Here is a 19371-nt window from a genome sequence, read left to right as displayed (position 1 = left end):
TTACAGGAATTACATAATACACCATGCCTTATATATGTAAAATATATTTATTCAGAATTCACAACACTCACAAATAGTGAGACTCCTGTTCCTTTATTATATTGACTAGAAAACATTAGGAGTAGAAAAAAGTTCAATACTTTCTTAGCCTTTATTGTAGTTTTGTTTTTAATAAATGTTTCAGATTACACTCCTATCTCCTATTGATTTTTCTGGGTTATTTCATAAGCAGGTTTTGTTTGGTTGTGTTTTTGTTTCTTTGTTTGTTTTTTCTATGTAGAATTTTTTTTTTCAGTAAAATTCCCTCACAAAGCAAGATAGCTGATGCAAGGAAATAAAAAATGTGCAAGGCAGGTATGATCAAAGATATATATCTATACAAACTCACCTATAATTACACCACCTTTAAAGAAATAGAGGAAAAGATACGTTGTGAAAGCAATTTTCATTGTATAACTATTTCTTATAGTATACTGAAAGATTATGCCTATAGGAGGGCCAAAAATTCATGGCAATGCCATGGTTGTCTCATACAAATTACAGCAAAATGTCACTCTTGCCTGTAAAGATCCATGCTACATTTTTTAATTTATAAGTATGGTAGAAGACTTATAGTGATCTACCAGCCCGTGGTAAACATCGGCCAATATGTTGCATCCCCGAAATTGGTATAAATAAACCCACACTTCAACAAAGATAGCGCCAGCCAAGTGACTTAAAAAAAGGGAAAAAAAGGTAAAATATCAGTTTAACTTTACAAAAATAATCTAGATCTGCATAACTGTGAGAGAACCCTTCATTTAACGCCAAGTGGATGGCTCAATCTTTCCTAACTTACCTTGTAGGTTAACATCCTCGGCTTCAAATGAAAACTTAAAGACACAGCTGAAATTCCCCATGCTGGATAAACTGGATGCATGGAAGCATTGGGACATGGAAATATGACAAAATGCACTGATTTTCAAATAAAGTCAAGCTTTTTCTTAGATAGTTGAAAGGGGAAAACATGCAAATACAGGAATGAACAGCTTATTCAGAAATGAAAATCACATAGAGTCATGTGAAATGTGATAATAAAAAAAAATACAAAAATATCATGCAGTAACAAACACTCTACCCCAATATAAAGGTACACTACTTATTAAAAATATACATTGACCATGCAAAATTATAAACTACTAGCACTATACATGGAGTATACTACAGAAAGTAAATAGAAATGACATGCTAGCAGATTAGCTTTTCAAAACTGATCAGAGTTGCAGTGAACTTTTCACCCCACCAGTGCATTTGACAGGATGAAGAGATGTCTCTTCACATTTAACAACTGGTTCCCCAAATCCTATACTGAGTTGCTTTTGCTACTCTAACACTTAGCTGTAGACCACTTCAACATGATCCAAGTGCTTGCGAATGTCAGCATGTATTCATAGCTTATAAAGTGGACTGTAATATCACATCCTTTTGGCAGCCTGCAAACAGACAAGTGACCCGCTCAAAGTCGGTCTTGCGCTCAATCCAGTAAACCCTGGCTCTTTTCACGAGTTTAAAAGTGCAAAATGAGATCCCAAGCAGAGAAAACCTAAAGCAATGGAAAAGGGCAAAACCCTTCATGCTCATGCATCATTGGTCCCAGATTTCTACTAAAGGGTGTGCTTAGGATGACTTACTGCACAATACGTCCATGTCTCTGAGGTAAACCAATGACTCAACTGATGGGAATGATAAGAGAAACTGAAGGAGAAAAGAAAGTACAGTAAATACTGTATCAAAGAACTACTACTTTCTAGCTTGGCTTGGATCTCTGAGAGACTGGAAGGAGATAACATTTTCAGTATGCAGCTCCACAAACCAATCAGGTGTTTCAGAATGATCTGTGGTAGCTGAATTTGTCTTAAACTCACTGAAATTAGAATATTCTATTTCACTGAAAAAGTTTTCCAACAGAAATATTCAAAGTAATCAAAAAGTGAGTTGTTGGTGGTATTACTTATTTTTAGTGAGAATAAAATCTTATATCAAATGAGGTATTTGTTATCAGGGAATTTCTTCCTTCCTTCAAGATTTTATCTCTTCAGTTTCCTTTCCTTTTCTGAGACATGCAAATTAATGACTTTTTAATTTGGGGTAAACAGGTATTCGCATTCAATTTTAAAATAGTTTTTCTTTCATTTTTCTCACAGAAAAGAATAGGTTTGAAGAAGAAGGGGAGAGGCATATCAGAACAAAATGTTTGACTTCATTATAAAAAATCACTTTATCAAAAATGTGGAAGATTTGGGGGAAAAAAAAAAAAGGAATAAGTTGGATGATTTTTGGTGTTATTTTTGTTTGTTTGACTGTTTTTTTCCTGAATTCAGTATTACTTTGTCCCCTAGAAATTCAGGTTTGGCCTGACATTATCTAGAAGTAAGCATTGGAAAAGAATGTTCTAAAGAACATTTCCAGACAGGGTGGAGATAGGTGAAAGTGGTAGAATACGACTTATATTTCCAATATATATGGTGATTTGCTAAAGGACTTACTGTAGGCATTCACAGTTAGAAAGTGGCTCAATTGTGTCAACTGAAAGATGCAAGAGAATCTGCTTGGCTAAGGTAGGCTTGCTGTTTTACAGACCACTACATGTAAATTATATATATATATAAATATATATATAAATACTATGAAATGAAAAAGATCCAGCTTGTTTTGGCCTCTTTCTCCTCCTTTTCAATTAAAAACTCTCTTGACTTTAAACTGCCCTGTCCTAGTGGTGGGTTCTTTGTAAACCTCTAGCCACTAGCCATCCCAACCATTTTCTCCTTCGACTGGTGGGGTTTCTCAAGCTCACTTTACTCCAATCAAGACATTATCATTACTATTAGTAATCCATGTTAGTTACAGCAAGGATTAGAGAGAAAATACGATATTCGTGTCTTAATGACCCAGGAACAATGATGGAAGCAAAGCATAAGCATGCTGTATGAGTGCAGCAGCATTCTGATGCTAAAGTGCATTCAACACATCCATCTGAACAGCATATCATGGAAGGCAGTCAGCAAATGACTACACCTATATTTGGATTGCAGATACCCTTCATTTGAGTTGGCAAGTAAGTTCTTTGTTGCCAAAGAAAATTAGGTAAATGTCCATAGAAGGTGATGCCATGTTCTCGGTGTCTTGGCATATTCCATAATACGCTGCATCTTGCCTTTTCATATGTAAACAAGGTACATGATTTTTCTCCTCAAATGACAACTTTTAAGAAGAGAGCCAAAAAACATCTTTTGAACTGCTCAAACTCATTAAAAATGTCTGGGGTTCATGAAGCTCGTTGTCACTTTGTTATTTGCAGAACAATTTGAAAAATACATGCAGGTTAAAAAATAAAATACAATAAAATAAAGCATGCAGTGCTATATACACGTCTCAATATCCATAAATGTGAAAGGTACCTTGCATTCATCTACTATGACTGAGTTGTGAGCTGCAAAAACACACTGGTTTGAGTTGTTTTCCCTATGATTTTTCATGTCATCATAGATTGACTGAGTCTTGGTCATTTCAATGTCTTCATGCCCTTTATGATGAGAATCAATGCTGTCAAGTTCTGCCTTGGAAAGGTGGTAGACGATGCCAGCACCGAAAGAATCCCCCACTACATTGACTGACGTTCTCATCCGGTCCCTACAAAAGAAGCAAAAGGCTGAATGGCATGAGAAGAAGAAAAAGTCGGGCCTGAGAGCCCTGTTAAAGTTACAGTTACTGCATTTATTTCAGAAAATTTAAGTCATCTTTAGAATAGAAAGACGGTGGCTTTCAAGTGAAATTGGAAAAGCTTGTTTTCCCGTGGGACTTGTACAGACAGGAAGGATGTGCAAACTCCCATGTCCCAGCTGCTCACACTCATGGATTTTGGCAAGGAGTTTGCACAGGGGACACAGCCAAACTGCAGAGCTGTGCTTCGGTGAAATCTCCCCAGTGCCTGCTTCTGGAGCTGGAGGTTTCAGTGTCAGGGTGCCAGGCTCACATCATTGCCCTTTGTTTAATCTGAATTTATCAGGGCACTTAACTTACTTAACACAGCCAGAGGAAAGGGTTTTGGATCTGATGAAGTGTTCTGATTGCTGGGACAGATTAACAAATGGCTTCTCCCCTTATTCTCAGCAAGCACACAAGCACACTACTGGGAAGAAATGCCTGTAATATCTCTATAAGGCTCAGACCATCGCAGCTCCTCTCCTGGCACCATCCTTACAGATGGTCATCTCTCTGCATGGCAGCATGCCCGCCCACACGACCGTACGCCAGCACTCAGCGGATGAGCCAGCCATATATAGGTCACGGCCTACAAAATGATGAGCCATGACAGCACTCCGGCAGCAAGTGCCCCTCACTGTACACAGGTGCCAGAGGAGGCCCACGTGCTCCAATACAGAGAAATGCATCTCTTGGCACTTCCCGACAAACTGCCGTCGGACAGATGCGCTGCCTTTCTCCTGCCTCACATTTACAGTGTGAATCTATCTGCCGGCAGTGATGTCATGGTTGTGGATTTTCCCTCATTGCAAAGTTCTGCCCAAAACCTCCCAAAAAAGGTCAATGGTCTTGCAGAGAACTGCAGGACTGTGAGCTCCTGCTATCTTTCCTACCTCAGACAGGCTGCATTGCACAATTTGAGATTGTTTACACCTGCCAACTAGATGTGAAGAGCTAATGGGTTTGGTGTTATATCTTAGCTGAAGCAGACCATTTTTATTTTTTAACCAAAAGGGAAAAAAAAAAAAAGTCCATAGGAGAAAAACATCCTTCTAGTTTTGCTTCACATGAATGAAGTGCTTTACAGATCTCATCCCATGCCTGTGAAGACTGTTTTAAACCCAGACAGATTAAACCCAGACAGAGTGGCAGGATAGGAAAATATGACTTTCTGAGGGTTACTTTTAATTAAGGCCATCAAATATACTGTACCCTGCCATACAGCTCCACAAGAACACCTGCTTAATTTTTATTTGTATGAGTACTGTTAAATTTTGAAAGGATTCATTGATGCCAGATAAGGGGGGAGGGATAGTATAAAAGTTGCCAAAAAATGAGGAGGAGAGAATACATAAATATAATTGAGGCATGATTCAAATTTTGAATGGGTCACTTGAGGAGATGTTTCAGCCCATATGCATGAATTACTAGCCAAGAGATTCAGCAACACAAACTGCACACTGTTGCAGAACATCCTATACTGAGTGAGCTGAAGTAAACAAGAAACTTTCTTACAACCAAACAAAGCATCAGCTGTCAGGAATCAGCACCAAGGTGCCATTGACATCTTTGGGGGCTAAGAACACCTTGAGAAGAAGCAAGAAGACTGTATTTACTCTTCCGTTAAAAACAGCCCACCAAATAATTCCAGCTATGCTGGAACAATGTAAAGAAAATTAATATAGGAAAGCTGCAGTCTAGTCAATTGCCCAGTACAGCTACTTCTTGCTGTCCATAACAGATCCCAAGAGGAACAATGGGAAGGAAAGTTAAAGTTCTCTCTCAAAAGCCAACTCAACATCTGGTAAGAATGTGCTTTGGAATTACTGGGAAGTAATCCTGATAAGGATTAATGCCCAATTTCCACCAACTGGCATAACTAAGAACTGGAAGCTTGCCAATGTAGGCAAGAGGAATAGAAAGGAGAGGAAATGTAACAGGCCCTCTTGTCATTAATGTCATAGTATCTATATAGTAATCTTCTATGCAAAAAAGGTACTTCTGCTCCCTGAAAGCTTGAAAACCCAGTGTATCAACCTTACTAGATTTTGGAAAGGAGATTAAAATCTTAGCACACCTGCTAAGACAACGAGTTGGTGAGGTGTTTAACTTGCCTTACCTCTAAGCTGTTGTAGGAAAGAGCTCTGGTTTTCTACAGTCTAATTCAATTCATTTGAGGCCTGTTTGTAACATTAGATGTTGACTAGGTACAAGTGTTCTGAATTTAGATCTACACTAAGGAACAAAGTGAGAATTCAAGCGATCTTTTTCCGAACTACTGAACAAAGGTAGATGCTTTAAATACTGGAATGGCTGCCCAAGCCCATTTTCTCTAACTCCTCTTTTCTCACTGCAAAATACCACTGTATTTGAGGTTGGGCAATGGTATTTGCTAAGCTTGTCAGTCTCCCATTTGGAAGGTAGCCAGCTTCTAGCTGGAGCAAAAGCAGCTTGTTTCATTCCAGCTGTTGCCATATAATTACTATCCTATTAAATGTCACTGCTGTGTTGTACTTAGTTTTAAACCGAGAAAACTGTGAGAGTTGTGAAATCTTGGGAAACTTGCCTGGTGAAAAAACTCACTCTGTATGTATGCGTGGGAGGGGGAAAGGTTTAGCAACCTAATCTCTAGATATTGGAGAGGCTTGAGAAGGAATCGATACAGAAACCTTTTGGCTCCAATTTGAAGGAGAAAATGCCAAGTTTAAGGCCAATCAAAAGTCAGCTTTGTGTTGTACCATGACCAACTCTTACAAAGCTGGTTTTGGTAAGATTGCAGTTTCAGATGATGGCGGTATTGTAAAATCAATTGATGTTCTGATAGTTTCTTTCATCAGCAATATTTAAAATCTTACAAAATTGGCCATTTTGGACATTTTTGAAACTTTCACTAACTGGAATTCAAATGCTATAAACAGAACTATTCCAAAATATTTCTACGTTTTCCAGAAAAGTGGCTAGAATAAGGCCTCAGAGGTTTTCTTAACTTTCTCTTCTACATTCTGTTATAAATACTGCTGTAATTTTGTTTCATGGTCTAAAGAAATGGAAGAACAAAATGTAAGTAAAGAAAACTCGTTTTTATGACTTTTTATTTTAGATATTCTTAGATCTGGTTTGTATGCCTAAAAGCTTGTTTGAAAGTTGGTTTGTGTGCCCCTTTTTAACATCACCAATGTGAGCAACATCTTTTGCATATCTCTTTAGACCATCATGGCTGCCACAACACAACCACTAGAAGATGGAAAACAAAGCTGTTACCCCTTGAGATATGCTAATTAGCATTATACTTTCACCAAAAACTTTGTCTTAACTTTACAGCACTAGTGGCATGACAAAGAGTTTTGCATCTCCTTTTTTATCTCTTTTCCCTTTTCCCTCTATCTTTCACTTCTGAATCACTCTGGAATTGCACTGCTGATTGTCAGGCCATAAGGATCCAAAACCAACCTTTTCAGCTGAAAGGTTCTTTGTCTGGCATTTATTTTGGAAAGATACCATAGAATATTTTTTTCAGGAGTACTTTCTCTGAATCTAGCCTTCCTATACTTACATTCACTGCTGCTACAGCTCCACTGTACAGAGGTTTTTATTTCTCTAAGCAGGGCTGCATTAGCCAGGGGTAACAATTCCCAAGCTGAGCCTGAAATGCAACAGCTACTACTGGATCACAGCTGCTGGTAACTTACAGATCTGAGGTTTGCTAGTGTGGGCAGAGCTTCTCAGTCCACAGGAATATTTTTAAATGACATTTCCCTAAAAAAAACAAAACAAAACAAAACAAAACAACAACAACAAAAAAAAACAAACCACAGGCTCCTTTTGCACATCCTCCTACCAGCTGCAGAAACCTACCTATTTGCCTCACTTTGAGAGCCAGTAAAAATATACACTTAAAATGAGCATCCACTTCCCTTTTGCGCTCCTCTTACCAGCTGCAGATTCCTACACCACTTTCCTATTTTCAACCATGACCTCATAAATTTAACAAACCCACAGAATATCACATTTTTTCACTTTGCCAGCTGTACTCTGACTGCTGAACCTGCCTCATTTTGCCATTCTGAGTCATGATATCATGATATTCAGTTATACACAAAATATGTAAGTCATCTTTTCCCTCTGCCTTCCCAAGCTGTAAGTTCCTCTCTCATTTTTACCTGAAGCAGAAGAAGAAGCTGTGCGCTATTTGTCACAACTCAGTGAAAAGACAGATAATAATAGATACAGTTTAGAAGTCATGTCAGGGGATTGACCAAGATCTTGAATTCTTCTCAATAAGTTAAAAGATAATGACAGGAAAAAAGAAAAAAAAAAAAGAAAAAGAAAAAAAAAGAATCTATTTCATCTTAACATTTTCAACATTTCTGTTCCTTCTTGCATAGTTTTAGTAGTGTATCTGATTGAAAGCTATCACAAGTGAGCAGCTGAGGCTGCAAGTGTAGGAGGAAATGCACAAATAGTACAGAATACTTACATCTCCCCTTCCTGGCACCACAGCTGGCACAATAGAAAAATACTTCTTTACTATATAAAAGTATATTAAGGGAGAGATGGCTGTTAAGCAGAATATTCTGTAGTGTAGCAGTACAGGACAATAAAAAACCTCCTAAAGCCAAGAACAACTTAGTAGGCTACTGAGTCACTGTCGGCTTTGCATAGGTGATGGAAAGATGTCTACACTGTCAAATGACAACACAAGAAAAGATATGGCATTGCATATACTTTGTATTTACAGCTTGTGTATTCATATGTTGAACAACAAAAACTTTGGACACCTATCCATGGGTTAGCTGTTTCTTGTCAGAAGACTAGCAATGGCACTGAAACCATTTGGTTTGATGGATGGACATGGATCTCAAGTCCTTGAAAATGAAAATTGGGCTTTCCAGTTAGAAGGATCTGTCAGTAAAACCACTCTAGGGAATGACCTTCATTCTTCCAGTTTGCTTTCTGATTTTTTTCTTTATATCCTGCTCTATAACAGTTTCTATCTTCAAAGCATTTTACTTTCTTATGTACAAAAAGAAATTTAACTACTCCACTATAAGCAAAAACTTTTTATAATGCAAATGCCCAAATCCCCCTATAACATGTTGACAACATGGTTTGGGAACCCCCTATTCAGCATTTATCCTTTATTTTAGCACAGAACTATAAGAAACAGAAAGATGAAAACAGAGATCAGAAAACTGCAGTTGACCTATGTCTGTGATAGGGTGGCGTCATTAAGAAGACTAAAATACATGAACGTGGGCCCAAGGGTCATACAAGAAGATCGCTGGTTCATAGAAACAGACTTCAGTAGCTCTGTAATAATTTGTATCACCTGAGATGCCTATTTCCTCCTTTGCTTTATCTGTAGGGGAAATTCTTAGAGTTCTTTAAGATCAATAGGTGAAAAACATTACAGACAAGCATTACTTCACCATTTTTTCTGCATCGAGCAGTGGAGTCACCATAACTTACAAAAGCCAGTCAACAGCAACAAGCAAACTGATGTCCTGGGTAGGGAGACCCACTGCAGTAAGGATCAGAAGCATAGTGACGAGTCCTGCACTGGGAATACTGGCAGCTCCAACACTTGCAAGGGTGGCGGTCAAACTGCAAAAACAAAAATCAAATGGGAGTAGCGGGAAGGGAAACATATAATTTCATTGCATACTCATGTGATCAATAGGAAGGTCTTATTTTTAATGAGTTCTTCCCTGAAAACAGAGTACAATAAACCATAGCAAATTTGGTTGTTTGAATATCTCCAGTATCACGTGCTGGGTTTGGCAGACAAAACCTAATAACTTCCCATTCATTTGTGTTGGTACCTAGAGAGATAGTTCTTGTCATATCGTTGCAGCAAAAATGTGCTGTTGCATGAAGAGGAGAGCGAATGTTTTTCCTACAGATAGCCCAGAGGTTCCTGCTGCTTAGTATATGCAAGTCATGAGTTGGTGACCCCAGCCTTAAAATGGCGGGGTCAGACAATGCTAGTGAGTCAGAGGTACTGAGAGGAAGAGGAGTAATTCTGCTTCAGGCTTAGCAAATCTCCTGGCCAGCATCTGATTCCTGACTTTAATTGCCCTGATCTTAATTTGGTTTAAAGAGTAGCACCTCTAAAATTACTGTTCTCATTTTCATCAGGAGATATGAGTCACTAGGGTCTAACATTTGCCTTCATTAGAAGCAGCACTGCACCTTTTAGAAACCTTGGTTTTTCTACTTTAGGGGCTGAGGCAAGAGGTAAAGAAATGGAAAATATGCTGCTAATATAGCTGGGTAAGAAACATAGAATTATACTTCCCTATGCAGGAGTTTCTTTAGTGCTAAAAGGGTTTAATAAAAGAAAAGTTGGGTGGGTGGGTGAAAACTGCAGGAAGAACGCAAACTTGGCAGCCTTCACTTGTGGTTTGCATTTTAACTATTCAAAATGTTAGGCCTGATGTCTTCATCGAGTTTTCCATTGTACATTAACTTTAGCTGCAGCAGTCATGACTTTGCCTTTGTTTTTCATTAGTCACTATATCTAATGGGTCTTAAAACTCCATTACAGTAAACAGTCTTCAATCACTCTTACCCATTTTGAATGGGTACTTTGTCCTTCTAAAAATTCAGCTTTGTCCTTAATATGATGATTTGAAATGAAAAGATTAGAGCCAACATTCTCTGGGTTAGAGAGAAAAAGCCAGATTGTATCTAGACGATGCAGCAGGTAATCTCACCCTCAAGATGCTTTACAGTCAGCCCATTGTTTTTTGCTGTTCACAAAAGTCACAAAAAAAAAATACACACACACAAAACAAGATATAGATAAATTTTTAGGTATATTTTTCTCTTCCAATGTTTATAAACAGGTATATTCTAGAAAGTTAATGCCCCATATATCACTTGGGGCATCCCTCTGTACTAAAAGAAGGCACTGCATTGGACAAATAATGCTGTATTTCGTCATGTATTGTCAACTGCAGAACAGCATAAATCACCACCAGCATGCATTGAGGCTGCAAATGATGGAAAATTCACATCACTAGAGAGCCAGGACCTATGTATATTACATTCCTTTGCATATCATTATTACAAATCCATAGCAGGTTTCATAGCAGATTCCACAGCCACTGAGAAGACATCCAACCCAAAGCTTCACATTTTATAGTCTTTAGAAACAAAGCCTACGAGTGTTTTGAACTGACCTCACAGTAACTATCTGGCCTCCATCCAGCTCAATTCCGTTCATCTGTGCTATGAAGATGGCAGCCACAGCCTCATAAAGGGCAGTTCCATCCATGTTAATTGTTGCTCCAACAGGAAGAACAAACCTTGTTACACGTTTATCAATGCCTAGATTTTCTTCAAGACAACGGAATGTGACAGGTAATGTTCCAGCACTGAAGGAAAGAAAGCAAATAAGTACAAAAGACAACGTTATAATATAATATATACATGAGGGAGCAAAGTCAAATTCTGCTCTCTGTGTTTACACTTTCTACTTCTACTTTCAGCTGTGATTCAAGCTATCTTGGCCAATTTTTCAATTACATCTACATTTAGCTGGAGGTGGGACTGAGGCCAAGACACAAACATGACTCAAGGAGGGATGAGAGCTTGAGAGATTGTAGATGAAGCTTTCAGACTCCTCGATGAGTTATTTCTTGCATTTTGTTCAAAAAGACCAGTTCCAGATGTTTTCTGATGGACAGAACTACATGCAAAGGGACAAATATTTCTTTGATTGTAAATTTGTTCTGAAGGGATAAATCAGTGCTGCATCAAGGAGGGAAAAAGCCAGGCAAAAGCATACACAGCCCATGCAGTTCCCAAACATTGGAGGACAGGAAAGGGTATGAAACATTGGCAGATAAGAAAAGAAAGAAAAGATGGCTGGAAGAGGGGAAAGGCTCTTTGAACAGATCCGCAGTGCCTTGCCTTTGTGGGAATGGTTCAGGTTATTACATTAACTTCCTTAAAGTAAAACTCCATCTAAAAATACTTTTGAAAGCAGAACATACTCTTTGTATGATTACTATTCCTTGTAGATGCAAATATCTTCTACTTCCCTTCCCTAGCAGGTCTACCTGCCTCAGGCAAACGACTTGCTGCAACAAGTATGAAAGCCACACAGGAGCATGTTTTGGTTCCTTTCTTTTCCGTGTTATCTCTGAGGTCAAGTCCACCACTAAATGAAGTTGGTTGCTGCCTGAAAAGCTGTTCTGAAAACAAACTTGACCTGGGGAAATTCCTTTTAATTGGTGTTTCATACAGAAGCAGCTGGAGCACATCTGTTGTGGTTTATTTGAGTCTTCAACCTCATCTGAGTTGGCAGAATTTCTCAAAGGCCTTCACCATTACATACCACTAATGCTGGTGTCATTGCCCTTAAAAAATACTATTTTTCTTATAAAGGAGTAAAGAACTAGACTCACCAAATTTTCTCAGATAAATACTTACAGCATATTGTTTCTAGTGCCTTGTAACTTCAGAGTCTTTCCAACTCTTTCATTCATCCATTACCAGAGAGGTGCTATTGGGTACAAAAACTGTCATCTTTCCATTTTACAGATAATTAAACCAAGGAAAAGGCAGATTGAGGGATGATTAGGTACCTAACTATAAATATTTGGTGCCATAATAAATGTCTTCAGTTATCTGGAACAAGCACATGAGGCTGATATACATCACATGAGATCTATTGGAAACTCAAACCCTTTTGTTCCGGTCAAACAGACCTAAGTCACTTTTTAAATGACTCCTTGTTCCACATCTAAGGAAACAGGACTTAGAAGACATAAGCTTGTAGATCCCCATCTTGTACTCAAATGACCAGACCATTCTTTGTTCAGAGAGGTGATTTTTTTAGCAGTTGCCAATAAACCAGATACACAGTACCAATCATTTGTTCTAGCATCTTTAGAAATATATTTGCATTTAGGATTTATTTTACTATGGTTTTAATTGAAGTTAATCATGTGTTGAATATTCTGTGTTTTTTAGCCAAATCAGAGAGAATTCATAGTTTCTAAAAGCAACGTAGTATTCCCCCACAGGTTAGCTCTAGCAGCTATATTTATAGCAGATAGTGGAAAATATCTGGTGAGTCATTAACTAATGTTTGCTTGTCAGTTTTCAAGTCAGTTCCATGATCACTTTGCCTTCTACATTAAAGGTGTTCCCATATCTTATTAAAAGAGGAATAGAAGAAGAAGTTGACTGACACACATTGAAATCCAGTCAGATAAGTTTCTTTTTCTTCAGAAATACAAATCCCACCTTACCTTTGATTTCACAAATCAGATCATCAGCACAAGGTGTGTATCAGCCATAGGTTAACAGTGTTGTAATGAACCCTGGCTGGCTCAGCAGGCAGGGACTGCAAATATCTTCAAATATATGCATATATCTTGTGTATCTCCAAAGATATGCAAATATCTTCCCCCTTCAGTTCTGCCACCATGAGTGAGGACAGGTTAGCAGACCATGGAGACAAGGTTTCTTTATTAAAAGAGCACGGTAAATAGATGCCTTCCATGGTTCCTCAGCCTAGCCAAACAGAGGGCCTTAATAGGTCCCCGAACAGGAATCATTTGTGGCTCCCCAAGGTGCCAGGTTGGACTGTATTATGGTGGTTCTTGTCATGCGGCCACCTCCCCGTGGAGCTACGAACTGGTCCACTTCTGGTCGGTCAGTAATTCAGATCTCAATAGCAGTCAGGTGGTAAGCATAGCACCCAGATAAATCCATAAGCTGGAACCACTTAGAATCCCCTACATTTTTTCTTCCATTGTGATCCTCCAGCAGGGGGAAAAAAAAAGAAAAAGAAAGAGAGAAAGAGAGAGAGAAAGAGAGAGAGAAAGAGAGAGAGAAAGAGAGAAAGAAAGAGAGAGAGAGAGAGAGAGAGAGAAAGAAAGAAAGAAAGAAAGAAAGAAAGAAAGAAAGAAAGAAAGAAAGAAAGAAAGAAAGAAAGAAAGAAAGAAAGAAAGAAAGAAAGAAAGAAAGAAAGAAAGAAAGAAAGAAAGAAAGAAAGAAAGAAGGAAAGATGGAAGGAAGAAAGGAAGGAAGGAAGGAAGGAAGGAAGGAAGGAAGGAAGGAAGGAAGGAAGGAAGGAAGGAAGGAAGGAAGGAAAGAAAGAAAGAAAGAAAGAAAGAAAACTTTATACTGAAAAAACAAATCTGCAAATGTTGTGTATGCACACTGTAAAATGTTAATGAAAAATCTAGGTGGAAACTTGAATATTTAAGTGCAGAAAAGCCTTAGGGAAATTGTGGTTTAGTCAAACTCCTGTCCAGACTACATCTCCTATAATGCCACAGTGTTTATGACAGAACTGGAGAATTATTGAAGTTGGAAGGCACCTCTGGAGCTCACCTATTGCAACCACTCTCATCAATGCAGGGGCAACTAGAGCAAGGTGCACAGACTGTGCCCAACTGAGTTTTGAATATCTTCAGGGATGTTCCACAAATTCTCTGGGTAACCTGTGCTCCACCACCACCTCGGTAAAACAGATTCTTCTGTTCAGGTGGAATTCCTTGCGTTTCGATTTGTGCCCACTGCTTCTTGTCCTATCACTGGGCACCACTGAGAAGAGTCCTCCTCCATCTTCTCTACACCATCCCATCAGATATTACATGCACATCAGTGATGTCCCCCCAGAGTCTCTCATCCAGCAGAGCAGTTCTAACCCAAAGAGAGGCAGATGAGTTACTGTTCTCTTGAAGTGTTCCTGAAATCAAGATGGCTCAGGATTTTTGATGGTCAGTTTTGAATTTGGCTTTGTTGTTTTTACCTTTCCAATTGCAACAGAAGTTTTTATTTTCTTCAGAAACAAAGCATTTATTGAGTAAAAACATTTATTATAAAATATTCACTATTTCACTACTTCACTGAAAAAAAAAAATTCAACAGACAATCTGCAGGTTGCCCCAGTGCAAAGCATCAATTTATTACTGGGAGTTATTCAGTTGCCTACCCCCCTTTCTGAGGCTAGTCTATGTGTTACCAATGAGTCTGATATGCTCAGCTCTTTACTAAAGTCACCTTGTTCTGCTAAATTGGATGAAAGAATAAAATGAAGGTTTTATAGTAACACCTTGCCACTGTTTGAGAACCAGGTTCTGTTTAAGCCTGATATGCATAGAGATTTTGTGTCCTCCACAGAAGAAAGGTCTTGAATGCACTGAAATCTTCACTGAGATCAGCAGATACACACAAATCCTACAGCCTCACTACAGCCTCTGCTGCCTACTACCATGATACTTCAAAACAGGAAGCAACTGGTAGCCACAGGACACCTTCATCCATTTATTTCGTAAAAGAAAAAAAAAAAAGTAGTTTTTATTCAATGGCATAAAATGTTTTTGCAGTGAAGGTCAAAACGGCAGATGTATCACTTCTAAACAGCATCTAATAACCTGCTAAAAAAATTTAATAAAGCTGTTATTTCTTGAGTGTACCTGGAAGCTGTGCCTAGTGCTGTGATCCATGCCTGGAAAATCCCAGCAAGGAATGAAAAGGGGCTTTTCCTCGTTATCACAAAGTAAAGCAGAGGCAGGAAGATCCCTCCATGGATGACAAGACCCACGATCACTGTTACCATGTACATGCCAAGTTGTCTAGCAACTACTTCTAAATCCTTGATTGCAATGATTTTTCCACAGATGAGGCAAGCAATGCCCAAAGGGGAATACCTGGAGAAAGAGAACAAGCATAAACAGAACTGGTCTTTGCAGCATGCAGTCATAAAATTAATGCTTAATATAGACTGGAGACAGACTAGGGTCTTTCCAGGCTCAACCCTGAGAACCAGGTCAGGAAGTGATGGAAATTCAATGGATAGCTTTCACACCTCTTTTAAAAACACTGTATATTTGCAGTGAATTCCACATCTAATTTATTTTATTCTATCTCACTGAATGGAATATGCATGTTCCTGAATGGTCTCTGATCCTGGAATAACATCCTATAAAAACATGATAATGTTATACAGGCTTGTGCCATTATGAAGAGTAGTGTAGTAGTTGTTTTTAGTTTGTGACTTTGAAAATTCATTGTTCATCTGGTTTCAGGAAGTTGTTTAATTTGTTTCAGCTAAACACCATGCTCCTGAGAGTGTTGTTAACTGCTGGAGTTACCACAGGAGTTCCAGCTCTCAGTGCAGAGAAGTCATAAACCAAACAATGTAATTCTGCATGAAAAAGTGCAGTTGTCTTTATAAACACACACACACACAAAAGCTGCTTCTAGCCACAGCAGTTCTTTAACAATTCTAGACTGAGGTGAACAAGTGGAACTCCCAGCACCTACCTCCTTCGTTGAGAAAAGAGAAATAAAAAGCATATCAGGAAAAAAAAAAAGTGCAGTGAATTTCTTGAAATGTGAATGGCTTCCTGCCATTGCAACACTGACCACTAGGGAAACTTATAACTTCAGTAACGCATTAAGTGTTGGGCGTACCAACTGGTGCTAAGAGAAGTAAGAGTAAATTCTCGCTCTTGTAGTGTTATGAGAGTATAGTCACCGTCTCTCTCCCTGCACAGTCGAAAGCAGCAAATTACAATAACTACTGAAAGAAGAAGAGCTTTGTGATTAAAAGCAACTGTCTTTTTATGTGGCAAGATCCCCTATAGAAAAGCAGAAGCATAACAGGAATCGTTGCTTCAAGTTCTTTTGTTTGACGCATTTCCACATCGCTGTTCCTACCTGAATCACTCTTGCATAACATCCTTTGAAACACTGATGATGCTAAAGGTTCATACTTTGGGCACCCTTCTCCCTTTTCTATAAACTTTGCCTATCTAAAGCCTCATAGAAAAGGTAGACTGCAGCCTTGTGACTCATAGAATAATTTCCAGGGACACCTGGGAATCACAGGAAGCAATGAGCCAGGATACATGCATTGTATTGGAGTGGCTACTTCTGCTCTTAAAAGACCTTGGAGATGCCAAAGGCAGTAGTATGATGCCACATGTAGCAATGTGCTTTTATGTTCCGAAAAACTGGTTTTGTGTGATCTGACCAGGTTTGGCACTGTGTACGCATAGCTCTGGGGAAGCCCTCGGAAGAACCAGAGAGAGAGAGAGAGAGGGAGACAGAGAGAGAGATAGAGAAGGAGAATCCCCTTCCAGAAACGTAAACAAGGGCTCAGTCTTAATTGGGTAAGTCACTCCCTTGAAGGCAAGCCAGGCCCCGTTATTACAGATGGGTATACTTCAAAAACAGGATGGGTACCTTCCAGTGACCCCACTGCTGTGAGCCTCTAAGACTCAAGTTCTGCAGAAACTAGGGGGGGCGGAGCTATACATCACTGAAAGCCACTGGAATTTTATTTGCTGGTAAAGTATTTTTATTACAGAAGACAGCAAATAAAGTATGTCTTCAGGCTTCTTTGTAATTATACCTTCTAGCTAATATCCTGGGATTACGCTAACCTCCCAGGAAGATTTGGATGTTCTTAATGTGGGGCGGTGTTGTATGCTTAGGTGTCCTTCTATATAGTGAACTTCAATAAGAAATGTGGCATTTGAAGGTCTTTGCTGGTACCTGCATGTCTTAGATTTTAATAAACAAAGAACAAAACCTGTCATCTTCAGAAATATTTCAAAATCATTCCTAAATAGTCCTCAACAAATAGAAATAAAGCTGTTCTAGTTCTAGCATAGTGGTTAAGGCTTTAAAAACTGAAGTATTTCATTCCATTGTTTACTAACAAACTGTGTTCACTACATGCTATATTAGGGTCTTGTAAGATTTTTTAAATCTTTTTTGTTGTTGTTGTTGTTCTAGAAGATAGGACTTTGAACTTACCACATGATCATAGTTACTAACTTCATTACAATCTCATTCAGAATGTTGAAGAAATCCACCATCATCTTGGCCTGTTCTCCCATTTTCCCCATAGCAATGCCAAAAGCAATAAAGAATCCTATCAAACCTATTGGGAAAAAATTGCAACACAAAGAAAAGGAAGTAAAAACACATTTTTAGCAAGTTCTTGTACCTAGTCAATGTCTTCGTACTACATTGCACATCTCTTCGGTCTTCTTAACGTGATCTCACCCTCAACTTTCATGATCATATTCAGAAGAACATCCTTTACTCTAATATTTTACTACATTCCAGTTGAAATTGGAACTATGCCAAACTATGTTTTTTTCTTTTTTTCTGAGTTGATCTGATCAGCAAAAAAATACCTATACCCCAATCTTTTCAGTGCCATGCAATTGCTAGAAACCTCGTAGCCCCTGGCAAATGGGAGAGGCAACACAGCACCACACCACGACTGTTCTTTGTTGCTAAAACAGTCACTAGAGACCAAAAGCATTTTTGGCAAGCTTAAAAAAAAAAAAAAAAAAAAAAAAAAAAAACATGGCAGAGTCAACTTACAGACTAGTCAGTTTTGTAATTTGAAGTCCCAGAACACACTTTTCACAGGCCAGGAGTACCCACCTTAAACGAAGAAGGTAGGAGTGGGAGGAGAAGGTGGGTACTGCACTTTAGGCTAAACCACACAGAATTCATATTAAACAGATTGCCCTCACTGAAACCAGCATCAGTGGATATCTAATCATAGATTCAGTATGAGTAGGATTGGACCCCAAAATTTAAATGACTAAGGTATGATAGTATGGACTGTTAAACTATCAGTGTGCCTGTCATGTATTCCTTTTGAGCTGTGTCTCCAAAGCTAACCTTTACCTTCCAGCAATTTTCAGTGTCCAGAAAGGAATTATTGGCTTTGAGGGTAAACTTTCAAACATAGTATGAGTTCAGTATTATCAAATGTGTAAACTCATCTGGGAAATTCCTAAGGAAAAACCCATCAGGATACAAAAGCATTCTAAAGAAGGGAATTTTAGCTAACAGTATTCTGGGAAAAGACAGCCTGTCCCATATCTTTACACTGGGTTTAACAACTTTTTTTTTTTTTTTTAATATCCATTCCACTGAATATAAGGTCATTCTCTAGCACCAAGATATTTCTGTTGAGTCACTTAAAGAGGGAAGTGAAATGTATGTGTGTGTGCTGCAGAGCATGGAGAAATGATGAAAAGTTTTTTAGTCAAAGACCAAGTAACTTCCTGGAATTCAGACTGTGCATCAGAAAATGTTTGTAGGTGGTTTTGTTCTGTTACTTCCAAACTAGGTGCTACATTAGTCAGAAAAGTCAAGTTGGTTCATACTTGCAGGAGTTTGCATGGTTTGCACCGTTTATGTAAGCAGGATGGCATTTCCCCAACATTTTCATTTCTTCATTAAAAAGAGGAGAAAAAAAGGGGGCGAGAAAAAAAAAAGAAAAAAAAAGAAAAAAAAAAAGCAAGCAAGCTCTGCAACATTTGAGAGTCTTTAGTCAAAACACCGCAGCATATATCCCACCTAAACTATAGTTTTAATACTGTGCATTTCCTTCCTGTAGGAATTTTATTCAGCTTTCTAGCTCTTTTTTTATCCATGATGGGACCAGCACAACACAAATCCCACACTAAATGTAATGCATCTCTCACATCAGAAATAATGCTTCATTTTAGCACAAAATAAGAGCTCTAAGAGAGAAGGAAAAAAAAAAAAAGCAGGTGATGATAACAGCATGAGCATGAGCTGCTGCCTCACACAGGGTGCAGAACGCCGATCAGCACCTTAAAGCAG

The 19371-nt window shown here is 38.5% G+C and overlaps 1 protein-coding gene across 3 annotated transcripts in view; it reads right to left on the bottom strand.

Moving 5' to 3' along the window:
* The window catches only part of SLC1A2 (solute carrier family 1 member 2), a 94406-nt gene that overhangs the window by 9361 nt on the left and 65674 nt on the right, over window positions 1–19371 (bottom strand). For 2 of the 3 annotated variants that reach the window (XM_083838434.1, XM_083838433.1), the window contains exons 6-10: window positions 17533–17659; window positions 15183–15416; window positions 10926–11120; window positions 9211–9345; window positions 3438–3669 (exon numbers count right to left, since the gene is read on the bottom strand). In XM_083838434.1, the coding sequence (XP_083694560.1) occupies window positions 3438–3669; window positions 9211–9345; window positions 10926–11120; window positions 15183–15416; window positions 17533–17659 (923 nt within the window). Of the gene's footprint in view, window positions 1–838; window positions 910–3437; window positions 3670–9210; window positions 9346–10925; window positions 11121–15182; window positions 15417–17532; window positions 17660–19371 lie in introns of all 3 variants that reach the window. The other variant, XM_083838432.1, reaches the window with a different exon arrangement.

This window comes from Anser anser (assembly GCF_964211835.1).
Source record: "Anser anser genome assembly, chromosome: 5".
In the NCBI taxonomy this organism is placed as follows: domain Eukaryota; kingdom Metazoa; phylum Chordata; class Aves; order Anseriformes; family Anatidae; genus Anser; species Anser anser.
The sequence above is the reverse complement of the archived record's forward strand: the minus strand, read 5'-3'. Positions and strand labels throughout refer to the sequence as shown.